Source organism: Oncorhynchus gorbuscha, linkage group LG26, assembly GCF_021184085.1.
Source record: "Oncorhynchus gorbuscha isolate QuinsamMale2020 ecotype Even-year linkage group LG26, OgorEven_v1.0, whole genome shotgun sequence".
NCBI classification, from domain to species: Eukaryota; Metazoa; Chordata; class Actinopteri; order Salmoniformes; family Salmonidae; genus Oncorhynchus; species Oncorhynchus gorbuscha.
Window position 1 is genome coordinate 9,655,041 of NC_060198.1, and position 14,130 is coordinate 9,669,170.

Sequence of the window (14,130 nt, forward strand, 5' to 3'; positions counted from 1 at the left end):
ATATTATGGTCAGAGATTCTGTAATGTCGTGTGTGTAGGTGGCAGGGAAGTCAGGGGCAGGAGAATCGAACTTGGTATAAATGAAGTAGTTTAATAGCTTTTAACAAAACTCCAAAACCAATACATAATACACAATCATACAAAAATAAACAATCTCTGACAAGGACATGAGGGGAAACAGAGGGTTAAATACACAACATGTAATGAATGGGATTGAAACCAGGTGTGTAGGAAGACAAGACAAAACCAATGGAAAATTTAAAATGGATCAATGATGGCTAGAAGACTGTTGACGCCGAGCACCGCCTGAACAAGAAGAGACATCGACTTCAGCAGAAGTCGTGACATATATTTACAACACATCCACACCGATTGGTCATACATGATGACTTCTTAGACAATGTACAAATGTACAGTATGATAAAAAGTAACACGCAACATTAAGTGAAGATGAAACATGCATTTATGATGCAATTGCAGTATAGGTACTAGGTACTGAACATACTGTACAATATAAGTGGTATGTGAACATTGTACATTGAAATGAAATTTAACACACATTAGTTAGATTGACAAACCAAAACTACAGTAAGGGATTGTGCTAAAACTTGCCTTCCCTGAAGAATTGGAATACAATGCCTGACACAATATAACACTAGTCATAATCATGCTGGTAATTTATGTCTGTGTATGTATTTATTCATTGATCTGTACATTGAGCTATGAACCCTCTTGACTCTCACACTTTTACATTATCCACTGAATATCATTAGCAAATCATTTACAAATATATATCCTTATGTTTCAGTACCTATGTTTACTGTACTGAGTACCATGTGTTGGCTGGTACTCAATAATCTCATCCTGACTATGTTAAACATCTCCTCTCAGGCTCAGCCTGATCCTACTCACTGATGCCACACATATTGATTCTTCTTCTATTCTGATCGATTCATTAACTGTAGACATACATCATTGATCCCATTCAGTGATCCAACACAATGTCACAGACTGTACGAGGGTTGCAAAAACTAGGGATGCAGAAATCTGGCAACTTTCCCAAAAGTCCAAGGTTTTATAGAAATCCTAGTTGGAGGATTTTGGATTTCTTACTTATTACTTCCTGATTCAGGGAATCTTTCAACCGGATTTTCTGGAAAACCAGGGGATTTGGGGAAGGTTACTGGATGTTTGCAACCCTATCCTGTACAGGGGTCCATACATTGATTCAATACACTGTTCCTGCCTGTACACTGTTCAAATTCAGTGATGACATACACAGTTCTTCCTATACACTGGTCCATAGATTGTCCTCATGCACCGTTCTTGTACACTGATCTCATACCTTCTTCCACTGGCCACACCAGGTCTCCCCTCGGTAAAGAGGTCTTGTTCAATAAAGGTTCGACAAAACAAGAATGGTCATGCAACAGGCCTCAACCTGTACGGGTTACTTTCTTGGTGCGCACCCTCAGTCTCCTGTGGGGCAAGGGGGCCACGCTGGGGGTCAAGGGGGCCATGCTGGGGGGGCAAGGGGGCCACGCTGGGGGTCAAGGGGGCCACGCTGGGGGGCAAGGGAGCCACGCTGGTGGCCATGTGCTTGAGGATCTTGAAAAAGACCATGCAGATGATGAGAAGCGGCAGAGCGAAAGCCAAGACAAACTGGTAGAGAGTGAACCAGTAGATGTTGGTAGACGGATCGGGAAGTAGCAGGGCACAGCCCACCAGGTCGCCAGACAGAGGCATGAGGCCCGTGTACATCCACACCGGGATGATGGTCAGCAACGACAGCGTCCATACTGGAACGATAACCGCGGTTGCCATGCACAACGTCCGAACGTAGTTGAAGCAGATGGGGTGGACCGTGGCCAGGTAGCAGTCCAGAGTCATGACCGTGAGGATGTAGGTGCTCACGATCTGACTGTTGGGGTCCAGGGCTGTGATGACTGTGCACATAGTGGTGCCGAATCACCACGAGCCATTGCACATCAACTGGTGGATGAGGAAGGGCATACCGACGAGGAAGAGGAGGTCGACGATGGACAGATTGAAGATGAAGATGTCGGGGACGGTCTGCTTGGCGCAGCACTTGGTCTTCTTCAGGATGGTGTAGATGACCATGCAGTTACCCATAATGCCCAGGAAACAGATGATGCCGAATATGGTGGGCAAGATGACGTTGTTGTAGTAGGCATCATGACTCCCACCTACACCTACACAAGAGCAGCAGAGGAGAATGTTATTAAAATACCGGTATGATGTGTCATATATCCATAAACCAGAACTGTCAAGCATCAAACCTACTGGCTCCATGTCATCTACAAGACCCTGCTAGGTAAGGTCCCCCCTTATCTCAGCTCGCTGGTCACCATAGCATCTCCCACCTGTAGCACACGCTCCAGCAGGTATATCTCTCTAGTCATCCCCAAAACCAATTCTTTCTTTGGCCGCCTCTCCTTCCAGTTCTCTGCTGCCAATGACTGGAACGAACTACAAAATCTCTGAAACTGGAAACACTTATCTCCCTCACTAGCTTTAAGCACCAACTGTCAGAGCAGCTCACAGATTACTGCACCTGTACATAGCCCACCTATAATTTAGCCCAAACAACTACCTCTTTCCCAACTGTATTTAATTAATTTATTTATTTTGCTCCTTTGCACCCCATTATTTTTATTTCTACTTTGCACATTCTTCCATTGCAAAACTACCATTGCAGTGTTTTACTTGCTATATTGTATTTACTTTGCCACCATGGCCTTTTTTGCCTTTACCTCCCTTCTCACCTCATTTGCTCACATTATATATAGACTTGTTTATACTGTATTATTGACTGTATGTTTGTTTTACTCCATGTGTAACTCTGTGTTGTTGTATCTGTCGAACTGCTTTGCTTTATCTTGGCCAGGTCGCAATTGTAAATGAGAACTTTTCTCAACTTGCCTACCTGGTTAAATAAAGGTGAAATAAAAAAATAAAAAAATAAATTTACATAGCCTGGCTGCCGCGACCCAGGTGGTACACTCTTACATGCTGACCACACCGTTCGCCTCGTGTGTGTGAGAGTTGCAAAATAACTGTACACATACATGTTATTCAATCATTGCACCCACACTGCTCGCACCCGTCAATGAGCATCTGCGCTAGGCGCTAAAATAGAACTTGGTTCTATTTGTGAAGCTTAAGTCTCGCCTCTCCCATCTCCTCATTGGTTTTAGGAGTATATACCCACATGCCATTTCCTCATTGTTTTTTAGGAGCATGGGGGATTAAAAGATTAACTGAGGTCCACACTCCAGTCCAATTGGTGGTGATAATGCACCTTAAAGTTTGTTGCCAACAGCCATTTAAAGTCCAAAGAAAAAGAACAAGCCTGAAGGAGGAGAGATTACTAGAATCTAAACTATTACCCTTTTATCTGAGGATTAATTGTTGGAGTCGAGGACCTTGTGCATTTCAGGTAAAATAACAACTGAATGTTTATATCCCAGGATAAATGAGTGTTTCCACTGCCTCAGAGTCCAATGGCAACGAGTCTTACACCACTCCAGCCGACGCTTGGCAGTGTGCATGATGATATTAGGCTTGTGTGCGGCTCCTCAGCCATGGAAACCCATTTCATGAAGCTCCCGACGAACAGTTATTGTGCTGACATTGCTTCCAAAGGCAGTTTGGAACTCAGTAGTGAGTGTTGCAACCGAGGACAGATGATTTTTATGCACTACGAGCTTCAGTACTCAGCGGTCCTGTTCTGTGAGCTTGTGTGGCCTACCACTTTGCGGCTGAGCCATTGTTGCTCCTAGACATTTCCATTTCACAATAACAGTACTTACAGTTGAGCAGCTCTAGCAGGGCAGAAATTTGATGAACTGACTTGTTGGAAAGGTAGCATTCTATGACGGTGCCACGTTGAAAGTCACTGAGCTCTTCAATAAAGGTCTTTCTACTGCCAATGTTTGTCTTTGGAGATTGCATGGCGGTGTGGTCGATTTTATACACCTGTCAGCAACAGGTGTGGCTGAAATAGACAAATCCACTAATTTGTAGTGGTGTCAACATACTTTTGGCCATGTAGTTTATAAAGCGATCTGTGCATTTGAACAAATTCATAAATACACCAATTTCAGGTTTCCATGTAAAAATTGAATGACCACTGCTGCATCTCCTGCCACTGTTTTGAACAGATTAGATTATACTATAATAAACAAAAATATAAACGCAACATGCAATGTGTCGTTCTCATCTTTCATGAGCTGAAGTAAAAGATCCCTGAAATTTTCCATACGCACAAAACAAAAAACGTGTTTCTCTCAAATGTTGTGCACAAATATGTTTACATCCCTGTTAGTGAGCATTTCTACTTTGCCAATATAATTAATCCACCTGACAGGTGTGGCATATCAATAAGATGATTAAACGGCATGATTATTACACAGGTGATGAGGAGTATTTCTGTCTGTAATAAAGCCCTTTTGTGGAGAAAAACAAATTCTGATTGGCTGTGCCTGGCTCCCCAGGATGCCAAGTGGGTGGGCCTATGCCCTCCCAGGCCCACCCATGGCTGCACCCCTACCCAGTCGTGTGAAATCCATATATTACGGCCTAATGAATATATATGAACTTATATGAACTGTAACTCAGTGAAATCTTTGCAATTGTTGCATGATGCATTTAAATTTTGTTCAGTATACATAATCAAATGTAATATCTATCAAATTAACATTGCTGATTACATACAGAAATAAAGTATTCTAACTTTGGAATTTGCATAGGCTCTTGAGCAACTCATACACCTCTGTTAACCTCATTGAAGCAACAAAACTGTCCGTGTTCAACTTTAACATGTGATGATAATACAACAGAACAGATGGAGAGGAATGACATTTACTTTAACGTCGAAAAATCGATCTAACTTAAAGCCACACTCCTACTTAGCCACACCTCCATGGTTCCTCCAGGAACCCGTAGGTACATTGAACCCTTACAGGTTCCTCCAAGAACTCAAAAAACCAAAGGTGCAAATATGAACCATTGACTAGCAATGGTTCCCTGAGGATCTCCAGGGTTCCTAGAGTCACTACTAATTCTAAGAGTGTACAGAGCCAGGAAGAGCTGTGTCTCACTGGTCTAGAGGGGAGGAAGCATTGATTTGTTCTCTTAAATATAAACTTTTTTCCCGGGGGGAGGGGTTGAGACCTAGCTTTGTACAGTGTATTCACACCTAGGGCTGTGGCGGTCACAACATTTTTGTCAGCCGGTGATTGTTAAGCAAATAACTGTTGATGTCACGGTAATTGGTTAACAAAGACATTTAACATCTCCTGGCTTTGGAACATCTACATTTGAAAAAGTCTAAGAAATCCATGTAATACAGCCTAAAGCTTCACAATAAATCCATTACTTATTTAGACAGGTCTAAAGAAATATGATATGAAGAAAATGTAGTCTATTTCAGAAGAACACAATAGTTGTCCTTATGTTCGGTCCTGATCTGTCTATGCGTAATGGCTGTGGGCTACACTAGTACATTTAGCAGACAAGATTTGCTTAGAATTCCGTGGCATTATTTTATATGTGCTTAACAATTCCCATAATAAGTTGCACTCTGTGTGTAATAATAGTGCTTAACATTATTTTTTGAATGACTACCTCATCTCCATACCCCACACATAATTTCACTGAGGGACCTCACAGATAATTTTATCTGTAAGGTCCCTCAATCGAGCAGTGAATTTCAAACAGATTCAACCACAAAAACTAGGGAGGTTTTCCAATGCCTCACAAAGAATGGCAGCTATTGGATATCCCTTTGAGCATGGTGAAGTTATTAAATACACTTTGGATGGTCACTACAAAGATACAGGTGTCCTTCCTAACTCGGTTGCCAGAGAGGAAGAAAACAGCTCAGGGATTTCACAATGAGGCCAATGGTGACTTTAAAACAGTTACAGAGTTTATTGGCTGCGATAGGAGAAAACTTGATCAACATTGTAGTTACTCCACAATACTATCCTAATTGACAGAGTGAAAAGAAAGAAGCCTGTACAGAATTTTAAAAAATATTCCAAAACATGCATCCTGTTTGCAACAAGACACTAAAGTAATACTGCAAAAAAATGTGGCTTGTCTTAAATACAAAGTGTTATGTTTGGGGCAATTCTAATACTACAGATTACTGAGTACCGCTCTCCATATTTACAAACATAGTGGTGGCTGCATCATGTTATGGGTATGCTTGTAATCGTTAAGGGATGGGGAGTTTTTCAGGATAAAAAAACGAATTGCTAAGAACAGGCAAAATCCTAGAGGAAAACCTGGTTCAGTCTGCTTTCCACCAGACACTGGGAGATGAACCTACCTTTCAGCAGGACAATAACCTAAAACACAAAGCCAAATCTACACTGGAGTTGCTACCAAGAACACAGTAAATGTTCTTGAGGGGCCGACTTACAGTTTTGACTTAAATCTGTTTGAAAATCTATGGCAAGACCTGAAAATGGTTGTCTAGCAATGATCAACAACCAGACAGAGCTTGAAGAATTTTGAAAAGAATAATGAGCAAATCTTACACAATCCAGGTGTGGAAGGCTCTTAGAGACTTACCCAGAAAGACTCACAGCTGTAATTGCTGCCAAGGGTGATTCTAATATGTATTGACTCAGGGGGTTGAATACTTCTGTTTTTCTTCCACTTTTACATACCAGAGTCAAGTGTTTTGAATACTTTCTGAAGGCACTGTGTTGCTATACCACATTCATGTCAGCTCGCGGGATCAGGGGTCTTGTTGAGATCTCTCACTGTTTGGATTTGAAAACAGCCCCTTCAGCCCCCCAATTTACTAACAGCAGAGGAACATTGTAATAAATCATGATATACAGTATAGTAGACTAAGGCAATCCATAAACCAAACCTGTGAAGATCTTTCAGTGCCCAGTAATATAAATTTCAGTGCCCTTGGTATGTGCTATGTACAGTATCTTTGACAAAAAAATATATATATATGTAGTTGCTAACAGTTCACGGGAATTTTCATTGCTCTTTTGAGATTAAGGTAGAGTATGAGCCATTCTGACGAAAAACAAGTCACTCAAAAAGGAAAAGGTTGACACTAGCTGTGCCTTCAGGAAGCTACTAGACAGATTTTAATTTCCCTCTGAATAACAAGTTTTACACAGAGCAGTGAAGGAAACCAACCATTTAACGTCTTCAAGGAAAAACAAATGAAACCAAAAAGAAGATGACTGTAGCTTTCATTATAGCCGACATTATGTGTGCCATAATAAGATAATGTGAAATCATTGTGGGCTATGAGTCATTTTAAAAACCCGCAAACATTTCCGCCAGTGCAGTGACCATTACACGTTTCTACAATCTGGTTATTTAATTGCTATACTGAATACCTTACTGTAAAAATACTTTAAATCATGATAAATGCTTACCTGTTGAAGCTTCAGGTGAGTTCATTGAGGTGTTATCAAGACCGACACATTACAGAAATCCATTGATAACTTCCGATGTAACCTCAATAAAATCTGGGTAAAGAAAAAAAGATAGTGTTAATGCTCAGGGAAAATTCTCGAGCAGTTAATAATGCAACTGTCTTGCTATTTTTTCTAGTAGTATTAAATACACTGCTCAAAACACTAAAATAACACATCCTAGATCTGAATGAATGAAATATTCTTATTAAATACTTTTTTCTTTAAATACTTGAATGTGCTGACAACAAAATCACACAAAAATAATCAATGGAAATCAAATTTATCAACCCATGGAGGTCTGGATTTGGATTCACAATCAAAATTAAAGTGGAAAACCACACTACAGGCTGATCCAACTTTGATGTAATGTCCTTAAAACAAGTCAAAATTAGGCTCAGTAGTGTGTGTGGCCTCCACGTGCCTGTATGACCTCCCTACAACGCCTGGGCATGCTCCTGATGAGGTGGCGGATGGTCTCCTGAGGGATCTCCTCCCAGAGCTGGACTAAAGCATCCGACAACTCCTGGACAGTCTGTGGTGCAACGTGGCATTGGTGGATGGAGCGAGACATGATGTCCCAGATATGCTCAATTGGATTCAGGTCTGGGGAACGGGCGGGCCAGTCCATAGCATCAATGCCTTCCTCTTGTAGGAACTGCTGACACACTCCAGCCACATAAGGTCTAGCACTGTCTTGCATTAGGAGGAACCCAGGGCCAACCGTACCAGCATATGGTCTCACAAGGGGTCTGAGGATCTCATCTCGGTACCTAATGGCAGTCAGGCTACCTCTGGCTAGCACATGGAGGGCTGTGCGGCCCCCCAAAGAAATGCTACCCCACACCATGACTGACCCACCGCCAAACCGGTCATGCTGGAGGATGTTGCAGGCAGCAGAACGTTCTCCACGGCGTCTCCAGACTGTCACGTCTGTCACATGTGCTCAGTGTGAATCTGCTTTCATCTGGGAAGAGCACAGGGCGCCAGTGGCGAATTTGCCAATCTTGGTGTTCTCTGGCAAATGCCAAATGTCCTGCACGGTGTTGGGCTGTAAGCACAACCCCCACCTGTGGACTTCGGGCCCTTATACGACCCTCATGGAGTCTGTTTCTGACCGTTTGAGCAGACATATGCACATTTGTGGCCTGCTGGAGGTAATATTGCAGGGCTCTGGCAGTGCTCCTCTTGCTCCTCCTTGCACAAAGGAGGAGGTAGCGATCCTACTGCTGGGTTGTTGCCCTCCTACGGCCTCCACCACATAATTCATTTCTCAATATACCACATTCTATTTTTAGTGATTATTTTTATGTCTGCTGATAGTTACTTTTCGAAATGATTTGTTTGACAATAAGATGAAAACATCATGATGGTTGTATTCATGTCAAAAAACCCGCAAACATTTCTGTCTCTTGCGCTCTCAATTCACTTTGTAAAACAATATTTGGAAGTTGATCTGATTGCTGATGGCAATGCAGGACGCCCGATGTCTATAGTGTTGCAGGGCAGTAAGCATGATGGGATGTTAATTGCTTAATTCACTCGGGAACCACACCTGTGTCAAAGCTACTGCATTCAATATATTTTGTATCCCTAATTTATTAATGTGTTAAATCCATTTTTGGGGGCAATTAACTATAAGTAGCCTATCCAATTATATGCATATTCTTTCTCCTGTATCATTTTACAATTTATTCAAATTTTGTACCACTAGATGGTCAAGTAATCCGTGCTATGGAGTCAATGGTTGGAATTGCACACCTATTAGGCCTCCATGTACCTTACACCTCATGACAAGTCTACAACAGGTGAGGTCTAGAGCCAAACTAAATGTTGTCTTCTACTCTTCACACATGTATATTCATGCAAAAGTGTGTGTTTGTGTGTGTGAGAGAGCGATCATTAGAAAACAAAAATATAATTACTTGTCACATTGGAAAGAACTAACCAAATAAAACAGGTGGAAACTGAGATGCACTTTCTAACCTCCTGCCAAATGTATAACTGATTTTAAAAAATGTATCCTTTATTTAACTAGGCAATTCAGTTAAGAACACATTTGTCATTACAATGACGGCCAACCAAAAGGCAGGGACGGGGGCTGGAATTAAAAATACAAATAAATAAAAATATAGGACAAAATACATATCACAACAAGAGAGACAACACAACACTACATAAAGAGATAGCTAAGACAACATAGCGTGGCAGCAACACAACATGACAACATGGTAGCAGCACAAAACAGGGTGCAAACATTATTGGGCACAGACAACAGCACAAAAGGGCAAGAAGGTAGAGACAACAGTACATCACGCAAAGCAGCCTCAACAGTCAGTACGAGTGTCCATAATTGAGTCTTTGAATGAAGAGATGGAGATAAAATGGTCCAGTTTGAGTGTGCTTTGCCGCTCGTTCCAGTCTCGAGCTGCAGCGAATTAAAAGACGAGTAAGCCAGGGATGTGTGTGCTTGGTGGACCTTTAACAGAATGTGTACATATAACATTTAAATGTCTCTATTCTTTAAGAAACTTTTGAGAGTTTGTTTACTGTTAATTTATTATTGTTTATTTCACTTTTGTTTATTTTCTATTCCACTTCCATTGGCAATCTAAACATGTTACCCCTGCCAATAAAGCCCTTTGAATTGCAAAGAGAGAGAGAGAAGGCGGAGCAGTGGAACAGGGGAGTGGGCAAATTTCTGTGCAGATTTAAGTAATCCCAAAATGTCGCGATAGGAAGCTTCCTATATACAGAGCTCACGTTCTAGGAAGTGGATAGCCTACTAATAACACGTTTTTTTTGTATAATTCCAAGGGATAGCAAGTAGAAAACAAGGTAACATTAAATGAGTGTAGGTGGACAAGGCTACTTCGGAGACCTAAACAGTTTCACTTCAAGCAAGACCTGGTGGGCCATCGATCACTTAAAAAAAAATGATTTAGCCTATATTCTTGTTTAATTAACCTACATTGTAGGACTAGCACAACAATAGCCTAATAGTCGTATCTTCGTAATTTTTCTTCTGTTGGAGCTAAAGTAGGCCTACAAGTCTCATTTCGTAGTTTTAGCAATTGTGACAATTAGGTTACTTTTAACTTTGTAACAAACTGTTGCTTGTCAAATTTGGAAACAATAAATTGTAACAATGCAATACATATCACAGCTTTGTTTTTACTCCACAATGTTTCACTCAAATTAGCTGGAAAGGTATACAAAATGAGGACTTGGCTAATGGCAAGGAAAGAGGGCAGAAAATATTGTACGCGACATAAAACGATTTTGAGTCGAAACTAGACATTCTACATTGAGCTCGAGGTCTGAGTCATCAACCACATCTGCCTGTCAGAAAATCCTCTACAAAGCGTGTAAATTAGCAATCCCATTGGTTTTGCACAGCTACAGAACACCTATTGGATATGACAGTATTCTCACATCCGATTGGTCAATTGTGGAGATGATGTGCTTTAGTTGGCCTGAGGAGACGTCAATCAGATTATATATTTCCTCTCCTGATTGCGCGAGCGTCAGAATGCTAGTATTGCCTATGGGCGCGGCATCACATCACAAACTATCATATTAGTCCATTGTTTTTCGTTGTTGGTTCATGTTAATTTGCTGCTACATAGTCTCTGGTTCTCTATCTGCGTGATTGTTCACAGGTTTGTAGCGGCGTGCAGTGAGGGTATTTGTGCTACTCGGAGTGACTGGTCAGACCAGGGGGAAAACGGGACCGGAGCTGTTCTGTTTTTTTTCTTCTGACATTGTTCATCATTTTCATCATTCCTTTGAGGAATAAACTCCATTGAAAGACTTCAGAAGGGTACTTGTGTATTCATCAACACAGCATACAGGTGTTCCAACAATCCTCACCATGGAGGCCATTGCCAAATACGATTTCAAAGCCACTGCAGATGATGAGTTGAGTTTTAAACGTGGAGAAACGTTGAAGGTAAGCAGCCCATTGCTTCACTATTTATATTCTTAAATGTGTCAGATATATCTCCTTTGTGGTTATCATTATGTGTAGTTATTACACTATTTACAATAGCCTGTTACATTTTTTGTTGTTGGTCATTTTGTGTCTTAATTTTAGACACTCCTGTAACTGGTAACTGGTTTTAAGGATATTATCTAAACTTGTAACCAGTAAGTCCCTTAATTCACTTGAATTGGTCGATATTCGATCAAGTATTTTGTAAGAGATTTTATCTTGTCTTTTCAGAGGTCTATTCATTATGGTAGGCCTACAGAATGAGAGGGAATATAATATAAAGAAAAACATGTTGCAGTGGTATTATCCTTTGGTTCCAACACATTTGAATGAGGGGCAGCTAATGTCTTTGTCAATGGCAAGTCCTATGGTAATCGGTGTCATGTTTTCAAGGAAAAGTTCAGCGATTGTTTCCGTACAGATATGTAAAAGGATAGCACTGGTAGTCTTTGGCAGGACACAATTCTGTCTTTCTCGCATCCTATAACAAGCATCTTATACTGTACCGTATTTTACATGCAGTCGTCATTTTGTGTGTAGGACCAGAATGAGCAACCCCAAAATTATACCACTTTGTAGCCTATATGACAATTTTCAGTCAAAGAAATTCTACAAGAGACAGAATAAGTAAGTAACCCTCCCCCTAGTTTGTTAAAAACTACACTTAATAAGCTCTTCCATTGAATCCTTTCATTATCCTCAGTAGTTCAGCAATATTGGACTTCTTCTGTGGTTAAGTAGACTGTGATAATGCTGAAACAGGAAGTCTCCAGTATCATCCTTGGCTTCTATACATTTTCCCTCACTCAGTCAGAAACGGAGAAGGAAGGAGAGCTAAAGAGAGAGGATGAGCTGGCAGTATGTTTACAACCACACCCCTTCCCTTGCTGGGATTATGACAGCTCCTTCATTTCAGTGTTCGAACAGTACTATAACAGCTCTGCTTCAAGACATGTTATAATGGTTATAAAAGCTCTATTTTAGCTGAGCTTTTTGTGGCATGCTGACTGCCTGCACTGCAATCATAATACTGGTGTCAGTTCAGGTTAAAACCATATGCAAAAAAAATAGTAATAAAAACAATATGCAGTAAAGAGAAGATTGAGAGTGAAGTGTGTGTCCGAGGTAAACGTCTGGTTGTGTGCTGTCTTTGTCTTCTTTCCAGTTCCCTCTTTCAGCTGGTGTTTTGAGAACAGTCTGGCCCTGTGCTCTGTTCTCCTCTACTCTGGCAATGTACCCCGGCAACGCCATTGTCAGAGGCAGAAACAGATCTGGCGAACCAGGACTGGAATACACATTCATATCTCCTCAAGAGAAACATCAGTTGAAGATGTTCACACTAGAAACAGGAACAAATCTGATCATGAGGCCTTAAAAGGAATATGGCCGTGAGCTGTGAAAACAGTGAACAAAGTTATCAGTCAATTTGTTGCCTGAGTCAACCTCAGTTCATCATGCAGCGGCTTTCATACTTCAAAGAGAAGCAGTGTTCGTCACGCCGTTTCTGGCTGCATCTGCCGACTTAACAAGTCTGTGGTTGCCCAAGAGGAGCATCTGAAGGACAATTGGTGCCATTGCTGATCGGTGATAGGAGGCATGTGAGTGCAGGCTATATTGCATACAGTATACACTAGTCTAAGTAACCTTTACTATCCGTATAGTACATTCTGTCCCCCAAACCAATGTCCCTCCTGTATTAGCCAAGCTTTTAGCCGGCGTGACAATGACCATAGCATTTGGCAAGACGGCACAAACAAATCTGGGAGCGGGCTATATTCTAAAAGCCAAATCAATAGATTTCTTTCTTGTGTTACCTGATGTGTTCACAGAAATGAAGCTCAATGGAGAGCGAACATTCTTTATCTCAGCACTGTAGAAGTTGATGGGGAGTATGCCAGGCAGCTTGCTCCATCCCCTGGGCTTTAGGCTTCGCTCGCTCGGCGGGCGCCACATAAATATTAATCGTCCAAGAGTGTGGTGTGGTGTGTGGCAACAACTTGCCGGTAAAAATGCTACTACACCCGAGGCTATTCTTTCTTTTTTCTCTCCCTCTCTCCCTGCTCGGTTCTTCCTGCGTAGCGCAGCATGCATGCACAAACTCCGCCCGGAGTTGCGAAAGGGTTCTTGTCGAGTTCCGTTTTTGCAACTTCCCGGGATCGCTCTGCTGACGCAGTCTTGCCTTTTCTGAGTTCATAGAGGGAGAATCTGGAGTGGATTCAGGAACGTCGGCAGTGATCTTATGCCTCTTTTCCAAATTGAATTCTGACCGTGGCGGGAGGATGGCTGGAGAACGGGGCTCTTTGACACAATTCTCGGCACCCATAGGTGTCCTCTTCTTAACCACACACTTCAAAGCTTCTGGCCTGGCACTGTGTCAATACCCCTGTTCTGTTCCAGCATGTACTGTAACACAAGTGTTACATGATGTTCAGTCAAGTGGCTGTTGTGAAATAGGTCTACTCTCTTGATGAATTGAGCTCTTATGGAATAAGCCTACTGTGTTGGTGAATTGCTGAGAATTAGAATACAGCCAATGCGTGACGTGCCATGTCCATGATCGATTTAGCACCATTCTTGAGATCCCCTTACAATACAGGGGACATGAATTTCTCATGGATATTTTTAGAGATCTGTGAAGATGAGAGATTATTTCCTTTG

The 14,130-nt window shown here is 41.6% G+C and overlaps 1 protein-coding gene and 1 pseudogene across 1 annotated transcript in view; one reads left to right on the forward strand and one right to left on the reverse strand.

The window, feature by feature from the left end:
* Positions 1-1,436: 1,436 nt before the first annotated feature.
* Positions 1,437-3,572, reverse strand: LOC124016431 (annotated as a pseudogene).
* Positions 3,573-10,258: 6,686 nt separating this feature from the next.
* The window catches only part of LOC124015715 (growth factor receptor-bound protein 2-like), a 33,423-nt gene continuing 29,551 nt past the window's right edge, over positions 10,259-14,130 (forward strand). The window contains exons 1-2 of the mRNA XM_046331130.1: positions 10,259-10,388; positions 11,141-11,430. Coding sequence (XP_046187086.1) covers positions 11,353-11,430 — 78 coding nt within the window. The 5' untranslated portion in view covers positions 10,259-10,388; positions 11,141-11,352. The remainder of the gene's footprint in view (positions 10,389-11,140; positions 11,431-14,130) is intronic.